This window comes from Carassius auratus, unplaced genomic scaffold (genome assembly GCF_003368295.1).
Source record: "Carassius auratus strain Wakin unplaced genomic scaffold, ASM336829v1 scaf_tig00216561, whole genome shotgun sequence".
Taxonomy (NCBI): domain Eukaryota; kingdom Metazoa; phylum Chordata; class Actinopteri; order Cypriniformes; family Cyprinidae; genus Carassius; species Carassius auratus.
In genome coordinates, this window is record NW_020528634.1 from 202,252 (window position 1) to 221,853 (window position 19,602).

Here is a 19,602-nt window from a genome sequence, read left to right on the forward strand (position 1 = left end):
TATATATATATATTTTTTTTTTTTTTTTTTTTTTGTGGAATTCTGGATCTGTGGATGTTTATTTGAAATAATTTTTTTAATGATTAATTTTTAGAATTTAAATATTAGCTTAAAACCCCAGGGGACTTGAGAATATATATATATATATATATATATATTTATGTGATTTTATTTATTGAATTTTCAAAATAACCACGATTACAAACATTAAAGAAAAAAAACTAATTTAGGTTAAAAATACAGTATACATACAAATTTATAGCTAATATTTTAACATCCACACATAAAGAAATAGGCTGAGTTATTACAAAGAAGAGCATCCTTGCTTCTTTAATATATTAGTGATGTTTGGGGGAGTCTAAGGATTCATTAAACATCTTTAGAAGTAATGGAGAAAGTTTATTTAGGCAGAGCATCAGGCCGAGAGCACTGAAGGTAATGCACCTCGATGTCTCCAGTAAAAGACTCATCCAATCTGGACGGTGTCTCGGGGTCAGTGGAACTAACGTTTAGGGAGCTGAAGAAAACATCACATTCAGCCTCTTCAGATGAACACAATGAAGAATAAACCCCTGAACTGGTTATTAATAGTTTGAGGGTTAATAGTTGTGCCATCAATGCTACTGATCTGTAAGATATGCTGGGTGGAGATGGATTCAATAAAATAAATCTGTTTATGTGACAGAAATGTGAAGTTAGCTCGTGTTTGTTGATGTGTGGATGAATAATGTGAAAAGTGGTGTCACTAAATCAAACTCAGATCACAGCACACGTGTTTACAGAAATAAGACACTTTATTATATAGATAAATCTCTGTCTCTGATATAATTTAAAGTGAAATCTCATCAAGGCTGTTGTGGAGTGACTGGCACTAAACGAAGAACTAGATCTGGACACGAGCTGACCCGTGTTACTCTCCAATAAAGCTTCTCATTCACCGAAACACAGGACACACATCCTTCAAGCTCAAAAAGCTGCTTTTCCTCCTTTTTTTTTTTTTAAGCTCAACAATTAATTTGGTCATGCAAAAAACTAGGACGGGTCACACTTAAAACAGGCCATAATGAAGTCAATATTCAGGAAATATATTCACTGTACAGCTAATACTGCGTTATACAGGACACAAGTCTGGTGTAAATCCTGCACAACACACAGATCTGGGAGCAATGATCAGAGCACACGGTACAAGACAACATCAGTGAGTGTGTGTGTGCAGGTCACACACACACACGAGACACAGCTCATCATCGGTCAGGACCTGCGGCTCTCAGGAGCTGCTTCAGCTCGCTCTGCACGTCTGAGGACTGTGTGTTCTCCAGCAGCGTCTGACCCATGTGTGTGTGCAGCGCTTCGGCTAGCTTCACTGCGGCCGGCCGCACCTGTCCACTGTTAGAGGAAGAGCTGAGCAGCGTCCAGAAGAGAGGAAGCACCTTCTGCTCCACCAGCTGCGGTCTGCGCGGGTACAGCTCCATCACCAGCTCTGAGAAACACACACACACACACACACACACTCTCTCTGAACCAGCCTGATCTGGGCTCTTTAACACCTCTTACAGACCCTGAAACTAATTACAAGGAATTAACTGAAAATATTCAAATGCATAAATAAAATAATGACAGAACATATGAAGGCAGTTTATGATTAAAATATAAAACTAATGGGGTGGGGCTGCATGACAAAAAAAAATAGAATTATTTAATTCAAAGCCTTTGTGATTTTATAATTACACACTGATTGTTTTTTTATTTCGATTCTTTGTGGAGCTCTACAGCGGAGTCAGGAAAATCCACTTATTCAGAGGGAAATTTTAACCTGCTTAATATCTCAGAAAACCAGACTTCATATCTTCATGTTACATCCCTGATTGAGGAGTTTTCAAGGCCTTGTTTTGTGGCAGGGTGAGTGCTCGTCTAGACTGACCTGCGACTCTCTGGATGAGCTCCAGCTTGGCCTTCCCGCTCAGATACTGGGCTCTGGAGCAGAAGGGCTGCAGCAGGAGGCTGTTGTCTGAAACACAGTCAGAGTCAGAGTCAGACACACTGAAGATCTGCTCAGATCAGTGAGAGATCAACTCAACGCACCGATGTTGTTCATCAGAGCCTGGACGGCCCCCTGCGCCGCCGAGGAGATGCTGCTGCTCTTGGAGTTCAGGTGATTGTCCACGACGGCCGGGACCAGGATGTTGAGCACCGGGAGCCAGACTGTCTCTGAGCAGAGCCACGATGGGCTGAAGCGCCTCCAGAGCACGCAGATTCACCTTACTGTTCGACTCCTGCAGACGGGCCTTCAGAGCGTCAAACACCTGCAGCACATTCAGCATCAGCAGCAACATCACCACAATCAGCATCATCTTCATCAGGAGCGGCAGGATTACCGGGAACAGGTTGCTGATGACCAGAACCGGGTTCTCCTCGCAGTCACACACCAGCTGATCGATGGCCTTGATTCTCTCCCTGAAGTCTTTGGAGTTGAGCAGCGTCTTCATCTGTGTGACGTACTCGCTCCGGTCAGCGAGGCTGTGGACGGCTGCTTTACCTCCCGCCTGCACACAGTCCCTGCCGAACACACGGCTGATGAGTGAGCGGGAACGTCACGTGACCAGGTGAACGGCTGGAGAGTCATACCTGCTGCCGCTCAGAGGATCACGCGTGACAGACGAGGTGCGCTTCACCACCCCGCCGGAGAGAGAGAGCCTGCCCCGCGCCGACGGAGCGTCCTGAGGCATCTCGCCCAGACCCTGACACACACACACACACACACACTTGTGAGCAGTGGTGTATCTGTAGAGGGACCGGTCCAGCTGTGTTTGTGAGGGTTTGTGCACACCTTGGTTTTGAGAGTGAAGACGGTGTCTCTGACGGCCGGCAGGTCTTTAGCAGGGATGAACTTCTCCAGCATCTTATCAAAGTCACGGTGAGAGGACAGAAACAGCAGCATGCGTCGCCCGAAGTACCTGAGAGACAGCAATGAAAGCGTGAAGCGCCGAGGTGAGAGTGTGTTAGGCTGCGTGACCTCTGACCCCTCACCTGGCCTCCTGAGACGAGTCCTGCACCAGCTTCCAGACGGCCGGCAGGATGCGCTCGGTCACATCTTTAGCTCCGGACAGCAGACGAGCGGCTCCAACCCGCTCCAGAAGAGCACAGAGACGCTGCGCCGCACACTTACGCACAACTGAGTTCAGATGACTGACACACACACACACACACACACACACACACGGACCAGCATTACAAAACATCTCAGTAACAGTAACAGTCAGAACAATACAACAGCTTGTGAACAGTCTGTGTGTGTGTGTGTGTGTCTGACCCCAGTCCTCCGGTCAGCAGTGCGCTCATGCTGCGTGTGAGAGAGCAGTTCTTCATCATGCTGTCCAGCGCTCGCTCCACGTCCTGTCTGATGAAGGCGTTACATTCTCCAGCTTTCCTGCAGCAGAGCTCGGACCGTCCCGTCCAGCTCCTGATCCATTCCCTTCTGCAGCGCCGCGAACATCTCTCCCAGCGTCACCACTGCCACACGGGACACGCCGGAGCGCAGGTTACGAACCTTCACACACACACACACACCAGATCGATCAGGAGAAGAGCACAGTGCATCTGTTAGCTCCATGATCTGTGAGCGTGACACTGACCTCCTGAACGAGAGCGAGACACACGTCATGGATCCGGCTCATCAGGACGTCAGGATGATACTGAGCCAAACTACGCAGGAAGGTCATCCCCTCGATCTTCTTCTCCCTTCATCAACAGTACACATTTGATGTACACAACAACAACAGTACACAACACTGAGGATGTGTTGATGTGTGTGTGACGAGGGATCAGATGTGCGGTCACTCACCAGTCGTCTGAGGACATCAGTCTGAAGCTCTGCGTCAGCGCCAGCTCCGGTTTAGAGAAGGGACGCAGGTCAGCCGGATCCTGACCCTCCTTCTTCAGACTCACAGGGGTCAGCTCATCTGATGGACACACAGACTGATCATATCTGACATCATACATGTTATCCAGATGTCATCAGTGTGTTCCCTGGGATCGGAGACTAAAGCTGTGGTCACACACAGACAGTGATGTCTGAAGCACAACTCAGCTTCCTGTGGGTCAGCACGGTGAATCTGTGTGACTGACCGAGGCCATGTCAAATCTCTGAGCTGTCCTGCTGTTTGACACAATCAGTATTGTATAAAGCACTACGAGTCTTCAGTGTCACATGATCTTCAGAAACCATTCTGATTTGATGATTTACTGCTCAAGAAACATTTCTGATTATTAGCAAAGTTGAACATATTATTATATAACAATATTTTTGTGGAAACTGTGATGTATTTTATTTTTCAGAATCCACAGATGAATAGAAACTCCAAAAGAACATCATTTATGTGAAATAGAAATCTACTGTAACATTATAAATGTCTTTACTGATCAGTTTAATGTGTCATTGATGAATGAATATATATATATTTTACAGTAATGTGTGAAGCTGATTTAAATAAGTGTTGGAGTGATTTTCTTGTTCGCTGCATGTACAGTGTGTGTGTGTGTGTGTGTGTGTTCTCTCTCACCGGAGCTGTGAGACGCAGGGGGTCTGGTGCGGTTCAAACTCGACGCTCGTCTCAGTCGGGGTGCTGTGTTCCTATTGGGCGGGCCGGTCGGGGGGGCGGGGCTCGGGCGTCTCCCTGTGTTCTGTGGTTCAGTCGGGCTGCAGGGAGATTCATCTGAGAGCCACTCACAACCGTTCAGACTCACATCTGGGACAAACAGAGAAACGGTCAGGATAACAGACCACAGATGAGTGATGGCCGTCACTGCTGTTGACCTTTCACCTTTCACATCACCGATGGGCACGCGGCGAGCGGGGGGTGAGTCCTGCTGCTCCAGACTCCAGCTCCTGACTCTCTGCTGAAACACACACAGATCACATGACTCAGATCCCAGCGCAGGCTCCGCTGAACACCCTCGTGTGTGTGAGACGCACCTCTGGTTCAGGACAGGCGTCAGACTGGAGGAGAGTGCTGGTCAAGACGTGTCCGTACACACCTGACGGAGGCTCACGGGGGCTCTGACCGGCCGGGTCACCCTGCTCAGGAGAACGACTGGACAGGACAGCGGAAGCGAACACTCCTGCAGACACCAGAGAAGAAGATGAGCGAGGATGAGAGCGGACGAGTGCTACACCAGCGGTCAGGAAAACAGCGGTGAACTGACCTCGCCCGATCACGCCCTCCGACATCACTCGACTGCAGGACACTCGCTGCTGAGATCCTGAGAGAAACACCACACATTACTACACCAACATGTTACACACCACCGGTCACACACTGGAATAACTACAGGAAAGAAGCGTTTCTGCTCAGCGAAGCTGCATTTATCTGATCAAAATACAGTAACAGTGAAATATTATTCTAGTGTAAATCATCTGTTTTCTGTGTGAATCTGTGTTAAAGTGTAATGTATTTCTGTAATGCACCGCTGTATTTCCAGCATCATTCCTCCAGTCTTCAGTGTCACATGATCTTCAGAAATCAGAATAATATGATGATTTACTGCTCAAGAAACATTTCTGATTATTATCAATGTTGAACACAGTTGTGCTGCACAATATTTTTGTGGAAACCGTGATACATTTTATTTTTTAGGATTCACAGAAGAATAGAAAGTTCAAAAAAATAGAAATCTTTTGTAACGTTGGAAATGTCTTCACTGGCACTTTTGATAAAGTTAATGCATCCTTGATGAATGAAAGAATTCATTTATTTTTGTGGGTGTTTTTTTTATCTTACTGACCCCCAGCGCAGTGTGTTGTGTTGGTAGTGTATCACGGGAATGATGCTGAAAATACAGCGGAGCATCACAGAAATAAATTACACTTTAACACAGATTCACACAGAACACACCTGATTTACATCAGAATAATATTTCACTATTTATACTGAATTATTGATCAAGTAAAGGCAGCCTCGGTGAGCAGAAGACATGTTTTAACTGGTAATGATCACCTCTAGTGGGTCTGAGAGCGCGGAGCGGCTGGCGGCCGGCGGCTCTGATCTGAGGTGATGATGAGGATGATGAAGATGATGATGTCATGTCGCTGGGCTTCTCCTCGTCTGGATCTAACGATCTGTTCGAGTAAACGAGTCTCTGACCGATCACACTCACATTCCCATCGGAGAGACTCTTGTCCTGCTGCGTCTCACCTGTAACACACACACACACACACACACACTCAGAGGACGGCTAACACACACCGTCTGACATCACGTGTGCTCCTGTGCTTCATACACACACACCTCGAGCGCTGATGTCTGCTGGGACACGTCTTCCTGAAGACACTCGTGGCTTCACCGCAGACTCCACAGGGCTAGAGTCATCAAATAAACCAGACATGAGAATTAAAACTTCATCTGAAACTGAGGTGAATTCTCTCTCATGGTGACCGGACAGAGGAGTGATCTCTGTCAGAGTATGGTGTGATCTCAGGTGTGAGGGTCTGTACACCGCAGACGGAGAGACTGACCTGCTCTTGGTGCCGCTGGGAGACGGAGGAGAGCACAGGCCGCTCTCGCTCAGAGGACTGCTGACGGATGGAGACGTGTGCTCCGGAGAATCAGGAACCAGCTCCAGCTTCACCGCCGAGTCCGGACTGTCTGGATCCGGCTCAGAGCCGCTCGCGCTGACCTTGGCCCGCTTCCTAGCAGCGCTGTTCCTCAACGAGCGCAAGGAGTTCAGCATCTGACAGAGAGACACAGCTCAGAGTCACGGAGGCTGACATCAGCACACACACACACACACACACACACACACACCTCCTCACGGTCCAGCAGCTCGTCCTCTGGCTCTCCTGCGCCGCTGCTGACCGACAGATCCAGGTGCAGGTGTGTGTCCAGTGACGAGGGTCTGCTGGTGTTTGGGCTCTGACGGAGGGATGAGGCACGTTCAGCTCGAGGAGGCAGCGGAGAACGCTTCCTGGAGCTCACCTCACCTGTGACATGTAAATGAGTGTTAATGTTTCGTCTCAAAAGTGAATACTGAAATATAGAATGATTTAAAATATAATGATTCTCCAACTATATGTGTTTAATAATGTGTCTAAACCCCGCCTCCAGAAGATCAATGCCTGCTTCTACATCGCTGCCTGTTTAGCTCCGCCCACAGATTCAACAGTGCTGCCTGTTTAGCTCCGCCCACAGATTCTACATCGCTGCCTGTTTAGCTCCGCCCACAGATTCTAGAGCGCTGCCTGTTTAGCTCCGCCCACAGATTCTACATAAATGAACCCTTTCCGTCGTGGACTGCTGATTGAGTTTGTTCTGATTCTAACAGCTCTGAGGTGTGTGTGTGTTCTGACCAGTGATGTCACTCCTGCGGCGAGGGCTGATTTCACGTTTGTTGGGCCATGTGTTGGACATGGACAGCGAGGGGTCAGCGTGGTTTCTGCGTGGTAAGGTCGGGGTCAGCACACTTCCTGTTAGAGAGGTCAGTGGGTACGAGGGCAGCAGAAACGAGCCTGGAGATGCTCGCTCAGCGCCGGCCGACAGGAAACCACTCGCCTTGGACAAACCTGTGAGAGACAGCCGAACACTCAACACATCCAGCTCCAGGATAAATGACCAGCTGACCAATCCAACTTCATGCTTAAACCTGAAGAAGGGTTATCTGCTGAAAGGATATTAGCTGAAAATCTCAAACTAAAGGAAACACATCATGACACAGCTTCTAATTCACTGTGGTTCCCAAACTCGAATGCTTTAATGATTCCCATCTGCAGAGATTAGTAGAAGCTGAACACACGTGAGCGATCACCTCTCTCAGACTCGGACGGATGGGGGTCTTTGAACAGGTCTGGATCAGAGTCCAAGCTCCCGCTGCGGCGCAGTCGACCCCGTGACCTGCGGGTCAGAGCCTCTGATGGACCTGGGTCCAGAACAGTGGATTAAACACATGCTTCATCACTTCATTACTGTGCAGTGTTATTGATGCCTTCAGAAAATCAATTCAACAAGAGGACAGGTGGACTTCTGGGAAATAAAGCTGTGTAGAGTACACTGAGAAGTGTCTCAAGACTGAAGAAGGTTCTTACTGTATTTGGCTCCAGTGTCCTGACGGCGTTTAACAGAGGAGGACGGATCTTCACTGCTGACCTGCTGGAATAAACACATGTGTTCATCGAGACCTTCTGCACTGAGACCTCACTGATCCACATCCACACTCTCAACAGAAGAACTTTGAAACAGATGAAAACCAAAACTGATCATCTACAGACAGTGTGAGTCTTGTTTTCCATCTACTGGAGATGCAGAATCACATCATGAAATCTGCTGAGAACTGTTCAAGTAGGAGTTTAAACTTAAACCAGGAATAAACTCCACTGGCAGATGTTTATTCCTGGTTTCAGCATAAACTGACTTCCTGTTGATCATTTTCTCTTCTAATCTAATGTTATCTTGATTTAAAACCAAGCCAGTTTTCAGTCTGTCCAAACACTGATCTGATGAACGCTGGTCTACAGAAGCCTCTGCTGGTGTTTGTTCATCTCTCTTCTGAAGTCTTGTCTTCTGTGTGTGTGTTGCTGGGAAACACAGCGGATCACACACACACACACACACACACCGCCTCCAGAGAGCCACAGTTTCCCTCACTACTGAACGACTGCAATACCAACCCAAACACCACAAATCAGAATCCGTGGCATTATCATTCAACATCAACTTAAACCTGAAAAAACAAATATATATATTTTCTTCTTCTTTCTAACAGTAGAGCAGAGACTACACTAAAAGAGCTTCGACTGGATCAGACACTCTCAATCAGAGACAGAAGACGTGAGGAGACGGAGTGTGAAACAGCAGAGTTTGATCATGTGTGTGTGTGTGTGTGTGTGTGATGATGTCATCGCTCACCTGATCAGGTGACGCTCCGTTGCTCTGGAGCTCCACAGAGAGGGCGGATCTCTCCCAGGGCAGCTTGTTCTTCCCTTTCCCGGCGCTCACCATCCTCCTCTGCTCCGTCAGATCCCCGTCTGAGCGAGAGCTGTGAGCCCGGCCTCCGTTCAGAACCCAGTCCAGATCGGCCCCGGAGCCCAGCTGAGGCGTCCGTCTCTGTCCCGGTTTAGGAAGAGCGAGTGCGTACTCCAGGGATCCGTCGGGAGCGAGTCGAGGGAGGATGTGTCGTGCTCTCCGCGCCTGTACAGCAGCCATCAGGCCCTCAGCGTCTCCGGCCAGCTCCACTCCATCCACGGCCTTCACGAGCGGCTGCTTCTGACCCGTGTCCAGACAGTAGTCCAAGACGGCGAAGAGCTCCAGAGCCGCGTGACGCACCTTCCTCTTGCTGTCGGCGAGCGCCGGCGCCGCTTCCACACACAGGCCGGGGATATCGAAGTCCTTGCGCGGGTGTGTGAGCAGGGCCGCCGTGATGATGTTGATGACGTCCTCTCGAACCCTGGAGTTCCTGTGCTTGAGCTGACACACCAGCAGATCCAGGACCTTCTGCGGCCCCACCGTCCTCATCAGCTGCCTGAAGACGTTCATGTACTCGAGCCGCGTCACGCTACGGGAGTCGCCCAGCGCTCGCACCGTCACGCTCACGATCTCCTTATAATAGCGCTCCACATGGCTCTCCAGCTTCTGGATCAGCAGGTTGATGAGCTGCAGCGCTCCGCACAGGACCCTGAAGTTGCTGTCGTCCAGGAGCTTGCGTAAGAACTGTATGAAGTCCAGGATGCTGGCGGAGGAGAGCTGCTGGAGATCCAGCTCCAGGAGGATGTTCTTCAGCTCCTCCACGCCGCTGGTCCGGCTCTGATAGTTCTGGAGGTCCAGGAGCTGTGCGTGTAACTCCTGGGGAATCAGCCCGTACATCATCATCATCAGAGTCCAGACGGAGACACGGACGCACCGCTCATGCTGACGAGGGACGGGAAGAGTCACATGATGCAGCGACACACCTGGAGTCATCAGGAAAACACATCAGATCAGATGTGAGTGTGTTTGTGTGTGTGTGAGAGAGAGAGAGACAGCTGTGTGTAAAGCACAGCTGAGGCTGTTGAGATGATTGACAGAGAGCAGCTGAACACATTCTGCTGTAATTATACTGTTATGTCTTCGGAAGACTTTTGTCTTTCTAATGCACAAATCCACTAATTTCTTATTCACATGTTATACAGGGGTTCCCAAACTCGTTTGTCATCTCAACCTCTTGCAGCTATTCTATTTACTTGAAGAACCCCTTACAGCTAAATATTTTAATAATTAAGAAACACGGTTCTCTGACGTTGGTTAATGGTCACATGACACGCAGGTAAACACAAATAAAATAGACTTTTTTTAGTATCTTGAGTGATGTGATGTGATAAATGATTTTTTTTTTTTAATTTTAAATAACGGATTACATTACGGACTACTCTTTCTGTAATGTAATATGTAATCAGTAACGGACTCAAACCCACAGAAAGAGTTTATTCATCGATCAGTGACGAATAATCTGAGAGTTCTCGGCGGGAAACCAGCTGTGTCTCTTCTAAATTCACTCAGATCCTCTCATCTCATCTAACACACATTCTACAACACTAATCAATCTCATTCATCATCGACGATTGTTTGGGATTTTCGTGTTTTTTTAAGCAAATCGACAACACGCGCAGAATTAATCTACAATACACTATTTAAAAACACCCAAGCACATTTACACACGAAACTGACTGAAATGCCTGACGTGTTTTAGTGAGAAATCAAACCTATTATCGCAGATCGCTCCGACTTCTGTCCAGATTGTGTGCGAGTCTCTACGCGACGCGGTCTGATTCACCGAATCTGCTTCTTCTGCTCCGGATTCGCGTCCGATTTTCGGTGTTTTTCTGTAGGATTCTGATTTTCTCGCTGCTTCCATCACAACACTCAAGCAAAATGGCGCTGATGTCACAACCAGCCGCTGCCATGGCGACGCGCCCCCCCTGACCCCGCTCTGTCTGGTGGGCGTGCGCAGTGCATTGTGGGAGGTGTAGTATTACATTACATAGGTATTTGCGTGTTAAATCAGAGACAGCAACGCTTTCATTTGAATAAACCGTGCATTCGCTTTCGAAAACGTATTGTTATTTCGGCTTCATCTGGGCTTAAAAAGTACAAATAATAACAAAGATTCAAAGACTTAATATTCTGATTATTATTATTATTATTATTATTATTATATGCGCACGATAGTGTATTGATGTTATTATTATACTATTTAACGCATTATCTGCACCTGAGCTGCAATTTTAAGATAAAAGTTATTTTTAAAGCGCAGTCGCGTCAGAGCTTTTATTTGTGGCTCCCCGCGCTTATTTCCCGGAAGTGACGCGCGCGCCGATTTCTGTTTGTTTTCCTGACAGTCGCGGCCGTGTTGCGCTCCAAACTGCCAGAAATCAGCCAGACACACAGGTAAACAATGAATAAACTCTTTATTGCTGCACTTTAGTTCTCTAAATGAGCGTTTGAGCGGGTGTGAGCGCGCGTCTGTCACAAGCTGAGCTCTGATGCTAATGCTAGCAACAGCTTTATTGGTTCTCTTCAGCTGACTGATGAAGATGGTTGTGATGTCTGATATTGACACTCGTCACTCCTGATGTGATCTCTGCTGTTCGTGGAGGTGTGTCACATTTAGGGCGCTGAGGCTGCTGTCTACATAGGGATCGTGTGTTCCCTAGACAGGGGTCGAGTACACACTTGAGTCTGCAGAGCACACAGAGAAAGCCCCCTCGAGATCACGGAGATATATTTACAGTCTGAGCTGATTTATTGAATGAGTGTGTGCAGATACAAGTGATGACAGGAAAAAATAAACGTACAATCTTACAATAATAAACAGCAATAAAATGGTATTAAAAAAGGTATACATTAACTATTGGTTTATTTATTGCAAGATATACATTTAAAAGTACAATTAACAACAACAATGGAATAAAGAAATAAAAAGGTCATTGAGAATTTTTATCTCAATTATTTTTACTTAAATTCATGATGTTTATATCTTACAGTCTTATACCGCAATTATGAGTTTATATCTTGATTTTTTTATCTCAAATTATTATTTTAGTTCTTGTAATTATTAGTTTTTATCTGACAATTATGATTTTATATCTTGCATTTATGAGTTTTTACCTCAAAATTTGTTTAGAATTTTGCACTTATTAGTTTGTCAGGTAATTATGAGTTTATATCTTGCAATTTTTTATTAAAATCTCACTATTTTGAATTCATGTCTCACAGTTCTGAGTCTATTTCTCACAATTCTGACTTTTTTATAGTTGTCTTTGGTCAGAATTGTAAGAAAAGTTGGAAAAAGTGAGATTTAATAAGATCCAGTTACCTTTTGAATATGTTTTTGCAGTGTCAGAAGCAGACGTGTGGTGTTTTGTGAGTGTGTGCCAGTGACACGTGATGATAGTTGTGTTCAGGAGTGTTCTGTAGTGAACATGTCTCCTGACGGCTGCTGTCTGTTCATCTGCGGAGCTCCTGGGGGTTTAATGTCCCATCATCCCTGTCTCTGTGAGTCTGTAGGTGTGTGACGCAGCTCTGTGTGTGTGAGGAGAGGCTCAGAGCTCTGTGTGTGTGTCTCAGATGGAGCAGCAGGCCGAGCCGTACATGTTTGTGAGCCTGATGCGTCCTCACTCCGAGCAGCTCCTGCAGGGTCTTCAGCTCCTGCGCCAGGATCACGAGCTCTGTGACATCGTGCTGCGGGTCGGAGACGCCAAGATCCACGCACACAGAGTAGTGCTGGCCAGCATCAGCCCGTACTTCAAGGCCATGTTCACCGGGAACCTGTCGGAGAAAGAGACGTCTGAGGTGGAGTTCCAGTGTGTGGATGAAGCCGCTCTCAAGGTCAGCTGACACACACACAAACCAGTACAACATGAAGTCAGATCTCTTCTGGACCACTCCCTATATGTCCAGAAACAACAAACACAATGATTTATATTCATTGCATACAAAACTGAACTGAACAGTCGGTAACTGATGAAATGTGTTCTGTTTCCGTCTCTCGTCAGGCCATAGTGGAGTACGCCTACACAGGAACCGTCTTCATCTCACAGGAAACGGTGGAGTCTCTACTTCCTGCCGCCAACCTGCTGCAGGTCAAGCTGGTTGTGAAGGAGTGCTGCAGCTTCCTGGAGAGTCAGCTGGACGCGGGGAACTGCATCGGCATCTCACGCTTCGCCGAGACCTACGGCTGCCACGAGCTGTGTCTATCTGCCAGCAAATTCATCTGCCAGCACTTCGAGGAGGTTTGCCAGACGGAGGAGTTCCTGGAGCTGACGCGCGCCGAGCTGGACGACATCGTGTCCAACGACTGCCTGAACGTGCTGACGGAGGAGAGTGTGTTCTACGCGCTGGAGTCCTGGATCAAGTACGATCTGACCGAGAGACAGCAATACCTGGCGCCGCTCCTGCACTGTGTGCGGCTCCCGCTGCTGAGCGTCAAGTTCCTGACGCGGCTGTACGAGGCCAATCACCTGATCCGAGACGACCACGCCTGCAAACACCTGCTCAACGAGGCGCTCAAGTACCACTTCATGCCCGAGCACCGGCTCTCCTACCAGACCATGCTGTCCACACGGCCGCGCTGCGCTCCGAAAGTCCTGCTGGCCGTGGGAGGAAAGGCCGGGCTCTTCGCCACGCTGGAGAGGTGACCCCACACCACACACACACACACACGGGATCACAGCTAGAGTTAACTAACACTACACATAGCTTCAGTGTGTGTGTGTGTGTGTTCATGATGTGTGTGTGTGTGTGTGTGTGTCAGCGTGGAGATGTTCTTCCCGCAGACGGACTCGTGGCTCGGTCTGGCTCCGCTCAGCGTGCCGCGCTGTGAGTTCGGTGTGGCGGTTCTGGAGCAGAAGGTGTATGTGGTGGGGGGCATCGCCACACACATGCGTCAGGGCATCAGCTACCGGCGGCACGAGAGCAGCGTGGAGCGCTGGGACCCCGACAGCAACACCTGGGCGTCTGTGGAGCGCATGGCGGAGTGCAGGAGCACGCTGGGTGTGCTGGTGCTGGCGGGCGAGCTGTACGCCCTCGGAGGATACGACGGACAGAACTACCTGCAGTCTGTGGAGAAGTACGCGCCCAAGCTCAAGGACTGGCAGCCGGTGGCACCCATGACCAAATCACGCAGCTGCTTCGCCACCGCCGCGCTGGACGGCATGATCTACGCCATCGGAGGATACGGCCCCGCCCACATGAACAGGTACCACGCCGCACTGCATTCTGGGAGGAATTATGTTCACCTATTGAACCTGTGATCCTCTGATCCATGTGTGTTTCAGTGTGGAGAGATACGACCCGAGCAGAGACTCGTGGGATATGGTGGCGCCGATGTCAGATAAGCGCATTAACTTCGGCGTGGGGGTGACGCTGGGCTTCATCTTCGTGGTGGGAGGACACAACGGCGTGTCTCATCTGTCCAGCATCGAGCGCTACGACCCGCAGCTGAACCAGTGGACGGCGTGTCGACCCATGAACGAGCCGCGCACCGGTGAGATCACAGCTACACACTGATCTGAACATTTACAGAACATGTGGAGTAATGCATGCACCGTACCAGACCTGTCCATCATCATGCATCACAATCATGCAGAATGCAGTTATACGAGCCCTGAATTCACACTGTCTCTGTGTGTGTGTGTGTGTGTGTGTGTGTTTCTCAGGCGTGGGCTCTGCTGTGGTGGATAACTCTCTGTATGTGGTGGGGGGTCACTCGGGCTCCTCGTATCTGAGCGCGGTGCAGCGTTACGACCCCATCACGGACAGCTGGCACGACTCCAGCGGGATGATGTACTGCCGCTGTAACTTCGGCCTGACCGCGCTTTGACCCCGGCCACACGGCTGACCCTCAGAGACATGAGGAGTGTTTCAGGAGAGTGTTTCCTGCTCCTCCGGCCGGTCAGATGATCACCAGAGCCTTCCACAGACCCTCGGAGGACGCGGAGCCCCCGCTCTTCCCCTTTACATCACAAGACTACTGATGAGGGACGCACGTGTGTGTGTGTGTGTGTGTGTGTGTGTTTGAGATGAATCGACGCTTCAAGAGGAGAAGCGTGGGACTCTTGATAAGGGCTGCCTTCTGTCCTCCACATACAGCTGAGTGTGTGTGTGTGTGTGTGCTGGAAATGAGTGAATCTCACCAGACTGCATGCAGCTCATGTTTCACCACAGTCATCATTTTTTTTTCATGAAAACAAACAAAATTGTTTTTTTTGTTTGCATTCAAAATATTTTGCTGAAAGACAGGCGTTTATTTATTAATTTTATATTAATTGTACAAAATTTAGTTATTTTCACACTAGAATGTGCTAAACACTGTAAAACACACTACAACTGTGTGTGTGTGTGTGTGTGTGTGTGTGTCTCTCTCTCTCTCTCTCTCTCTCTCTGTGTGTGTGTGTGTCTCTCTCTCTCTCTCTCTCTCTCTCTCTCTGTGTGTGTGTGTATGTCTCTCTCTCTCTCTGTGTGTGTGTGTGTCTCTCTCTCTCTCTCTCTGTGTGTGTGTGTGTGTGTGTCTCTCTCTCTCTCTCTCTCTCTCTCTCTCTCTCTCTGTGTGTGTGTGTGTGTGTCTCTCTCTCTCTCTGTGTGTGTGTGTCTCTCTCTCTCTCTCTCTGTGTGTGTGTGTCTCTCTCTCTCTCTCTCTCTCTCTCTCTGTGTGTGTGTCTCTCTCTCTCTCTCTCTCTCTCTCTCTCTCTCTCTCTGTGTGTGTGTGTGTCTCATACTGACTGGTGCTAATCTCCTCTCCAGGATTGTGTTGTATTGTTGCTGTGCTGTTCGTCTGTGTGTGTTCAGATGGAGCATCAGTAGCGTGTGGTCAGAGTGAGGTCAGACTCCGGTCACATGGGGTCAAACCCTCACACAGATGCAGCGTCTCCAGAGCTGTTTCCCCGCGGCGTCTCTTCAGATCCGCTGTGTGGAGATACCAAACCATTTTCTACCGTGTAAATATGACCTTTGAGTTCCATTGAGGCAATAAGACTTTTTCTTCAACTTGTTTTTTATTTCCGTCATTAATGGCCAAGGTGTTTAGGGAATCCTGTGACTGACCTGAACAGCTCTCCTCGCTTCTGTTGCTCACTGTTGTTGATGTTGGATCTGAATTGTCTTTAGAAGCGTGTTCTGGATTGATCGGACATGAAAAGTGTGATGTGTCTCGGTCCAGAAGATGATTTTTAGTGAGCTTCATCCAGAGGCACAAAGGGAACCAACGCTCATCAGAAGATCCGTGTTTGATTAGCAATAAGAAATATTTCCTTGCATCCATGAATGTCGTGTGTGATCTGGGAGTTCTCTTCTGCTGAACGTGTTGATCTGAGAGCTTCAGATCCATCGGAGGACAGATGATGGTGAGAAGCTGAAATCACGCTGGCGTGACCGTGAACACTTGCTCTGGTTTCCCGTGGGATCAAGGCCATACGTGTAAAACACCAAACTGCAAACGAAGGCATCGGGTGATCACCGCTCTCACCAAAGTGCTCGTCTCACGAGGGCATCTGAATCAGTCCCTCACTGTCTTAAACTTTTTGATCATTTTTCATGATGATGATTATGTTGCCACATTTTATTTTTCTGTTTGTCTGTCCAGCTTGTGTTTGAAATAGAGTGCATTTTTATAAACCTGTGGATTGTTACTGGAACTAAACCGATAACCTTAGCTACTAATGCAGTATTTATTTTTCACATTTTATCAAGCGTTGAGAGCATGGTGTACTTCTGCCAGTTTATTTCTGTGTCGCAGCTCGAACAGTCAAGAAATAAAGGCCTGGAAATGATTCTGCAGGAGTCCGGCGTGTTTCTGCTTCATATTCAAAGGTATAGTTCATCTATATGAAAAAGTGCATCTGCTGTCGTCTCTCACAGATTAGTTTAGATCCGTTTAAACGCTGCTTGATCTGTGCAGATTTCTCTCCTGATTCAGACCAGAACACTTTTTCACTGGAGGAAGTGTTATTATGGATTATAGACTCTATGTGTTTGAGTTAAAATCATCTTAATGCTGGATGTGTTTCAGGTTTTGTCTTCTCCAGATGTTCACTGATGGACTGGAGTGCTGTGGATTATTGTGATGTTTTTATCAGACTCTCATTCTGACGGCACCCATTCACTGCAGAGTATAGAACGGTCACTTTAACACAAAGACACATGGTTACAAACATAAAAACTTTTATTTGCAGGGACAGCAGATACAATATCTGACTGATATTTGATGTTGATTATAAAAGTATTAATGCACATTGATTTACACATCTGTAATGTTCTGTTGCCATGCTTCAGTAAACGAATCCTCAACTAAACCTAGTAATCCATCTAGTGATGATGAGTGCAAGTAGTGAAGTAGATAAAGAGCTTTAAACCAACAATAATAAAAGATTAAAAACAAGTGACTTTCTGTAGGAGGCAGATTCTATGAGTTATTAGATCTTTCTGTCTGTGTCTGTGTGTGGATGACAGATGTTTCTGCACTGCGTGAAGGTTTCTGATCCACAGAACTATTATAGTCCACCGTCACAGACTCTTGGATTCCAAGCAGTAGAAAACAGACCGGAGAATCGCTTACAAAAATACAAAAGTCAATCATTCAGAGGAGTATAAAACATGACTGGAAAGCACAAAAATATACTGTCATCAGAAGTAGAGTTCATTTTTGAAGGGAATATTGTGTTCATCGCTCGGAGGTCCTGATGTAGACGAGCGAGGACAGCAGCAGGAACTCGGGAGGTTTGTCGAGCAGCACCAGGTTGTCGCTGCGCAGGCCGTCGTAGTGCATCCAGAAGCCGTCGATCTGAAACGCTGCTGAATAATGATGCTCTTCTCTGTTGAAGAGCGTGGCTCCCTCCAGTGAGTACCTGAGGAACAACAACCACACACTTAAGCCGCGTTTCCACCGCAGGAACTTTACCCAGGAACTAGGGACTTGGTCCGGTACTTGGTGTGTTTCCACCGCAGGAACCAGGAACTAAATAAAAGTTCCGGGTAAAAAAATGCCCCCCAGAAAGTCCCTGCTGGCGAGGTGGTACTTTTTTAAAGTTCAGGAACTTTCGGGGGCGGGACTTTGGCGCTAAACATCCTGATTGGTTGAGTTGACGCAGCATTGGTTGAGTTCAACCACCATTTATTCGGATCAACATTTTCAAAATATTACTGTTATTGTGTCATGAAATGTAATTTTAAAAGTATTTCAGGCGAGAATGTAGTTGTTTAAAACTCAAATCTGTTGTTTATTTATAAAGACAGCGCCTATTTAAAAATGTGTTTCGCCGATCTCTGAGACGGTGAGCTCCACACGATCAGGGAGAGCTCAGTGATCATCTATCCGCCCAGAGGCAGCCTCACCTTGGATAGACCTTCTGATATGTGCCGCTGGCTCTGATGTGTCTTTAGTGGTTAAACATAACATATAATTCAGCTGCGGGGTAAATCTAACAGGTTTTCTTTGGTCTGTATTCAATTTATCTATATGTTAAAATGAAAATAAAAAAGGCAAGTCTATATAATATTTCGTTTCATTGTAATGGATGTATATAACGTTACACATATCCCTGAACTAAGTACATTTCTGCAGCTGTTATTATGTTTAAATGAAAACGAAAGGAGGCAGTGGTATTTTATATCCTATTTCGTTTTATTGTAAATATACTGAGGGGAAAATAACAGTAGCCAAAGCCATCTGAGTTCACGCAGCATTGGTTGAGTTCAACCACCATTTATTTGGATCATTTTCAAATATTACTGTTATTGTGTCATGAAATGTAATTTTAAAAGTATTTCAGGCGAGAATGTAGTTGTTTAAAACGCAAATCTATGGTTTATTTATAAAGACCGTGCCTATTTAAAAAATGTGTTTCGCCGATCTCTGCGACGGTGAGCTCCACTCGATCAGCGAGAGCTCAGTCCTCATGTATCCGCCGAGATGCAGCCTCAAATCGGCTAGACCTTCTGATATGTGCCGCTGGCTCTGATGTGTCTTTAGTGGTTAAACATAACATATAATTCAGCTGCGGGGTAAATCTAACAGGTTTTCTTTGGTCTGTATTCAATTTATCTATATGTTAAAAAGAAAATAAAAAAGGCAAATTTATATAATATTTCGTTTCATTGTAATGGCTGCATATACACATATCCCTGAACTAAGTACATTTCTGCAGCTGTTATTATGCTTAAATGAAAACCAAAGGAGGCAGTGGTATTTTATATCCTATTTCGTTTTATTGTAAATAGGAAAATTGCAGTAGCCAAGACGAGCTGACTGAAGTTATCAAGTACGCTGCTGTTTATAGATTTACCGGACTTGCGTCGTCGCGGACATCACACTCCCGAGTCGAATGCACAAAGTCTGAACTAACTACCGAGGATGCACATCCAAAATCAGCGTACTTTAAAAAAACAAACAAATCAGCAGTACTTTGTATTGAGAAACGCGCGCAGACCTACGTCACCAGTCTATTTGCCTAATCTACCCGGTACTTTACACCGCGGTGGAAACGCAGAAAGCAACAGGTCTGGGGGGAAAAAAGTTCCTGGGAAAAAAAGTTCCTGGTAAAAATGTTCCGGGTAATTTCGGTGGAAACGCGGCATTAGAGAACACATC

The 19,602-nt window shown here is 47.1% G+C and overlaps 1 protein-coding gene, 1 long non-coding RNA gene and 1 pseudogene across 5 annotated transcripts; 2 read left to right on the top strand and 1 right to left on the bottom strand.

The window, feature by feature from the left end:
• Positions 1-775: 775 nt before the first annotated feature.
• Positions 776-10,960, bottom strand: LOC113098463 (TOG array regulator of axonemal microtubules protein 1-like; annotated as a pseudogene).
• Positions 10,961-11,291: 331 nt separating this feature from the next.
• Positions 11,292-15,033, top strand: LOC113098464 (kelch-like protein 28). Of its 4 annotated transcripts, XM_026263572.1 has the most exons (7): positions 11,319-11,408; positions 12,358-12,515; positions 12,588-12,848; positions 13,016-13,653; positions 13,774-14,217; positions 14,297-14,505; positions 14,678-15,033. In XM_026263572.1, exons 3-7 carry the CDS (start codon positions 12,588-12,590, stop codon positions 14,839-14,841), a joined length of 1,716 nt encoding a protein of 571 aa, XP_026119357.1. In that variant the 5' UTR covers positions 11,319-11,408; positions 12,358-12,515; the 3' UTR covers positions 14,842-15,033. The 4 variants fall into 4 exon arrangements, with proteins under 4 accessions (XP_026119356.1, XP_026119354.1, XP_026119357.1 ...); XM_026263571.1 differs by lacking the exon at positions 12,358-12,515 and having other exon boundaries at positions 11,292-11,408; XM_026263569.1 differs by lacking the exon at positions 12,358-12,515 and having other exon boundaries at positions 11,299-11,408; positions 12,528-12,848.
• A 614-nt stretch (positions 15,034-15,647) lies between these two features.
• LOC113098466 (uncharacterized) lies at positions 15,648-17,304 on the top strand. Its single transcript, XR_003289030.1, has 3 exons — positions 15,648-15,955; positions 16,753-16,826; positions 17,026-17,304. It is a non-coding gene; the product is annotated as an uncharacterized LOC113098466 (long non-coding RNA).
• Positions 17,305-19,602: the final 2,298 nt, after the last annotated feature.

Bases quoted from the DNA above. Each gene is read 5' to 3' on its own strand.
- LOC113098464 (XM_026263571.1), top strand. From the start codon at position 12,588: ATGGAGCAGCAGGCCGAGCCGTACATGTTTGTGAGCCTGATGCGTCCT. The intron at 14,218-14,296 runs GTACCACGCCGC...TGTGTGTTTCAG, and splicing joins GGCCCCGCCCACATGAACAG to TGTGGAGAGATACGACCCGA. The intron at 14,506-14,677 runs GTGAGATCACAG...TGTGTTTCTCAG, and splicing joins CATGAACGAGCCGCGCACCG to GCGTGGGCTCTGCTGTGGTG.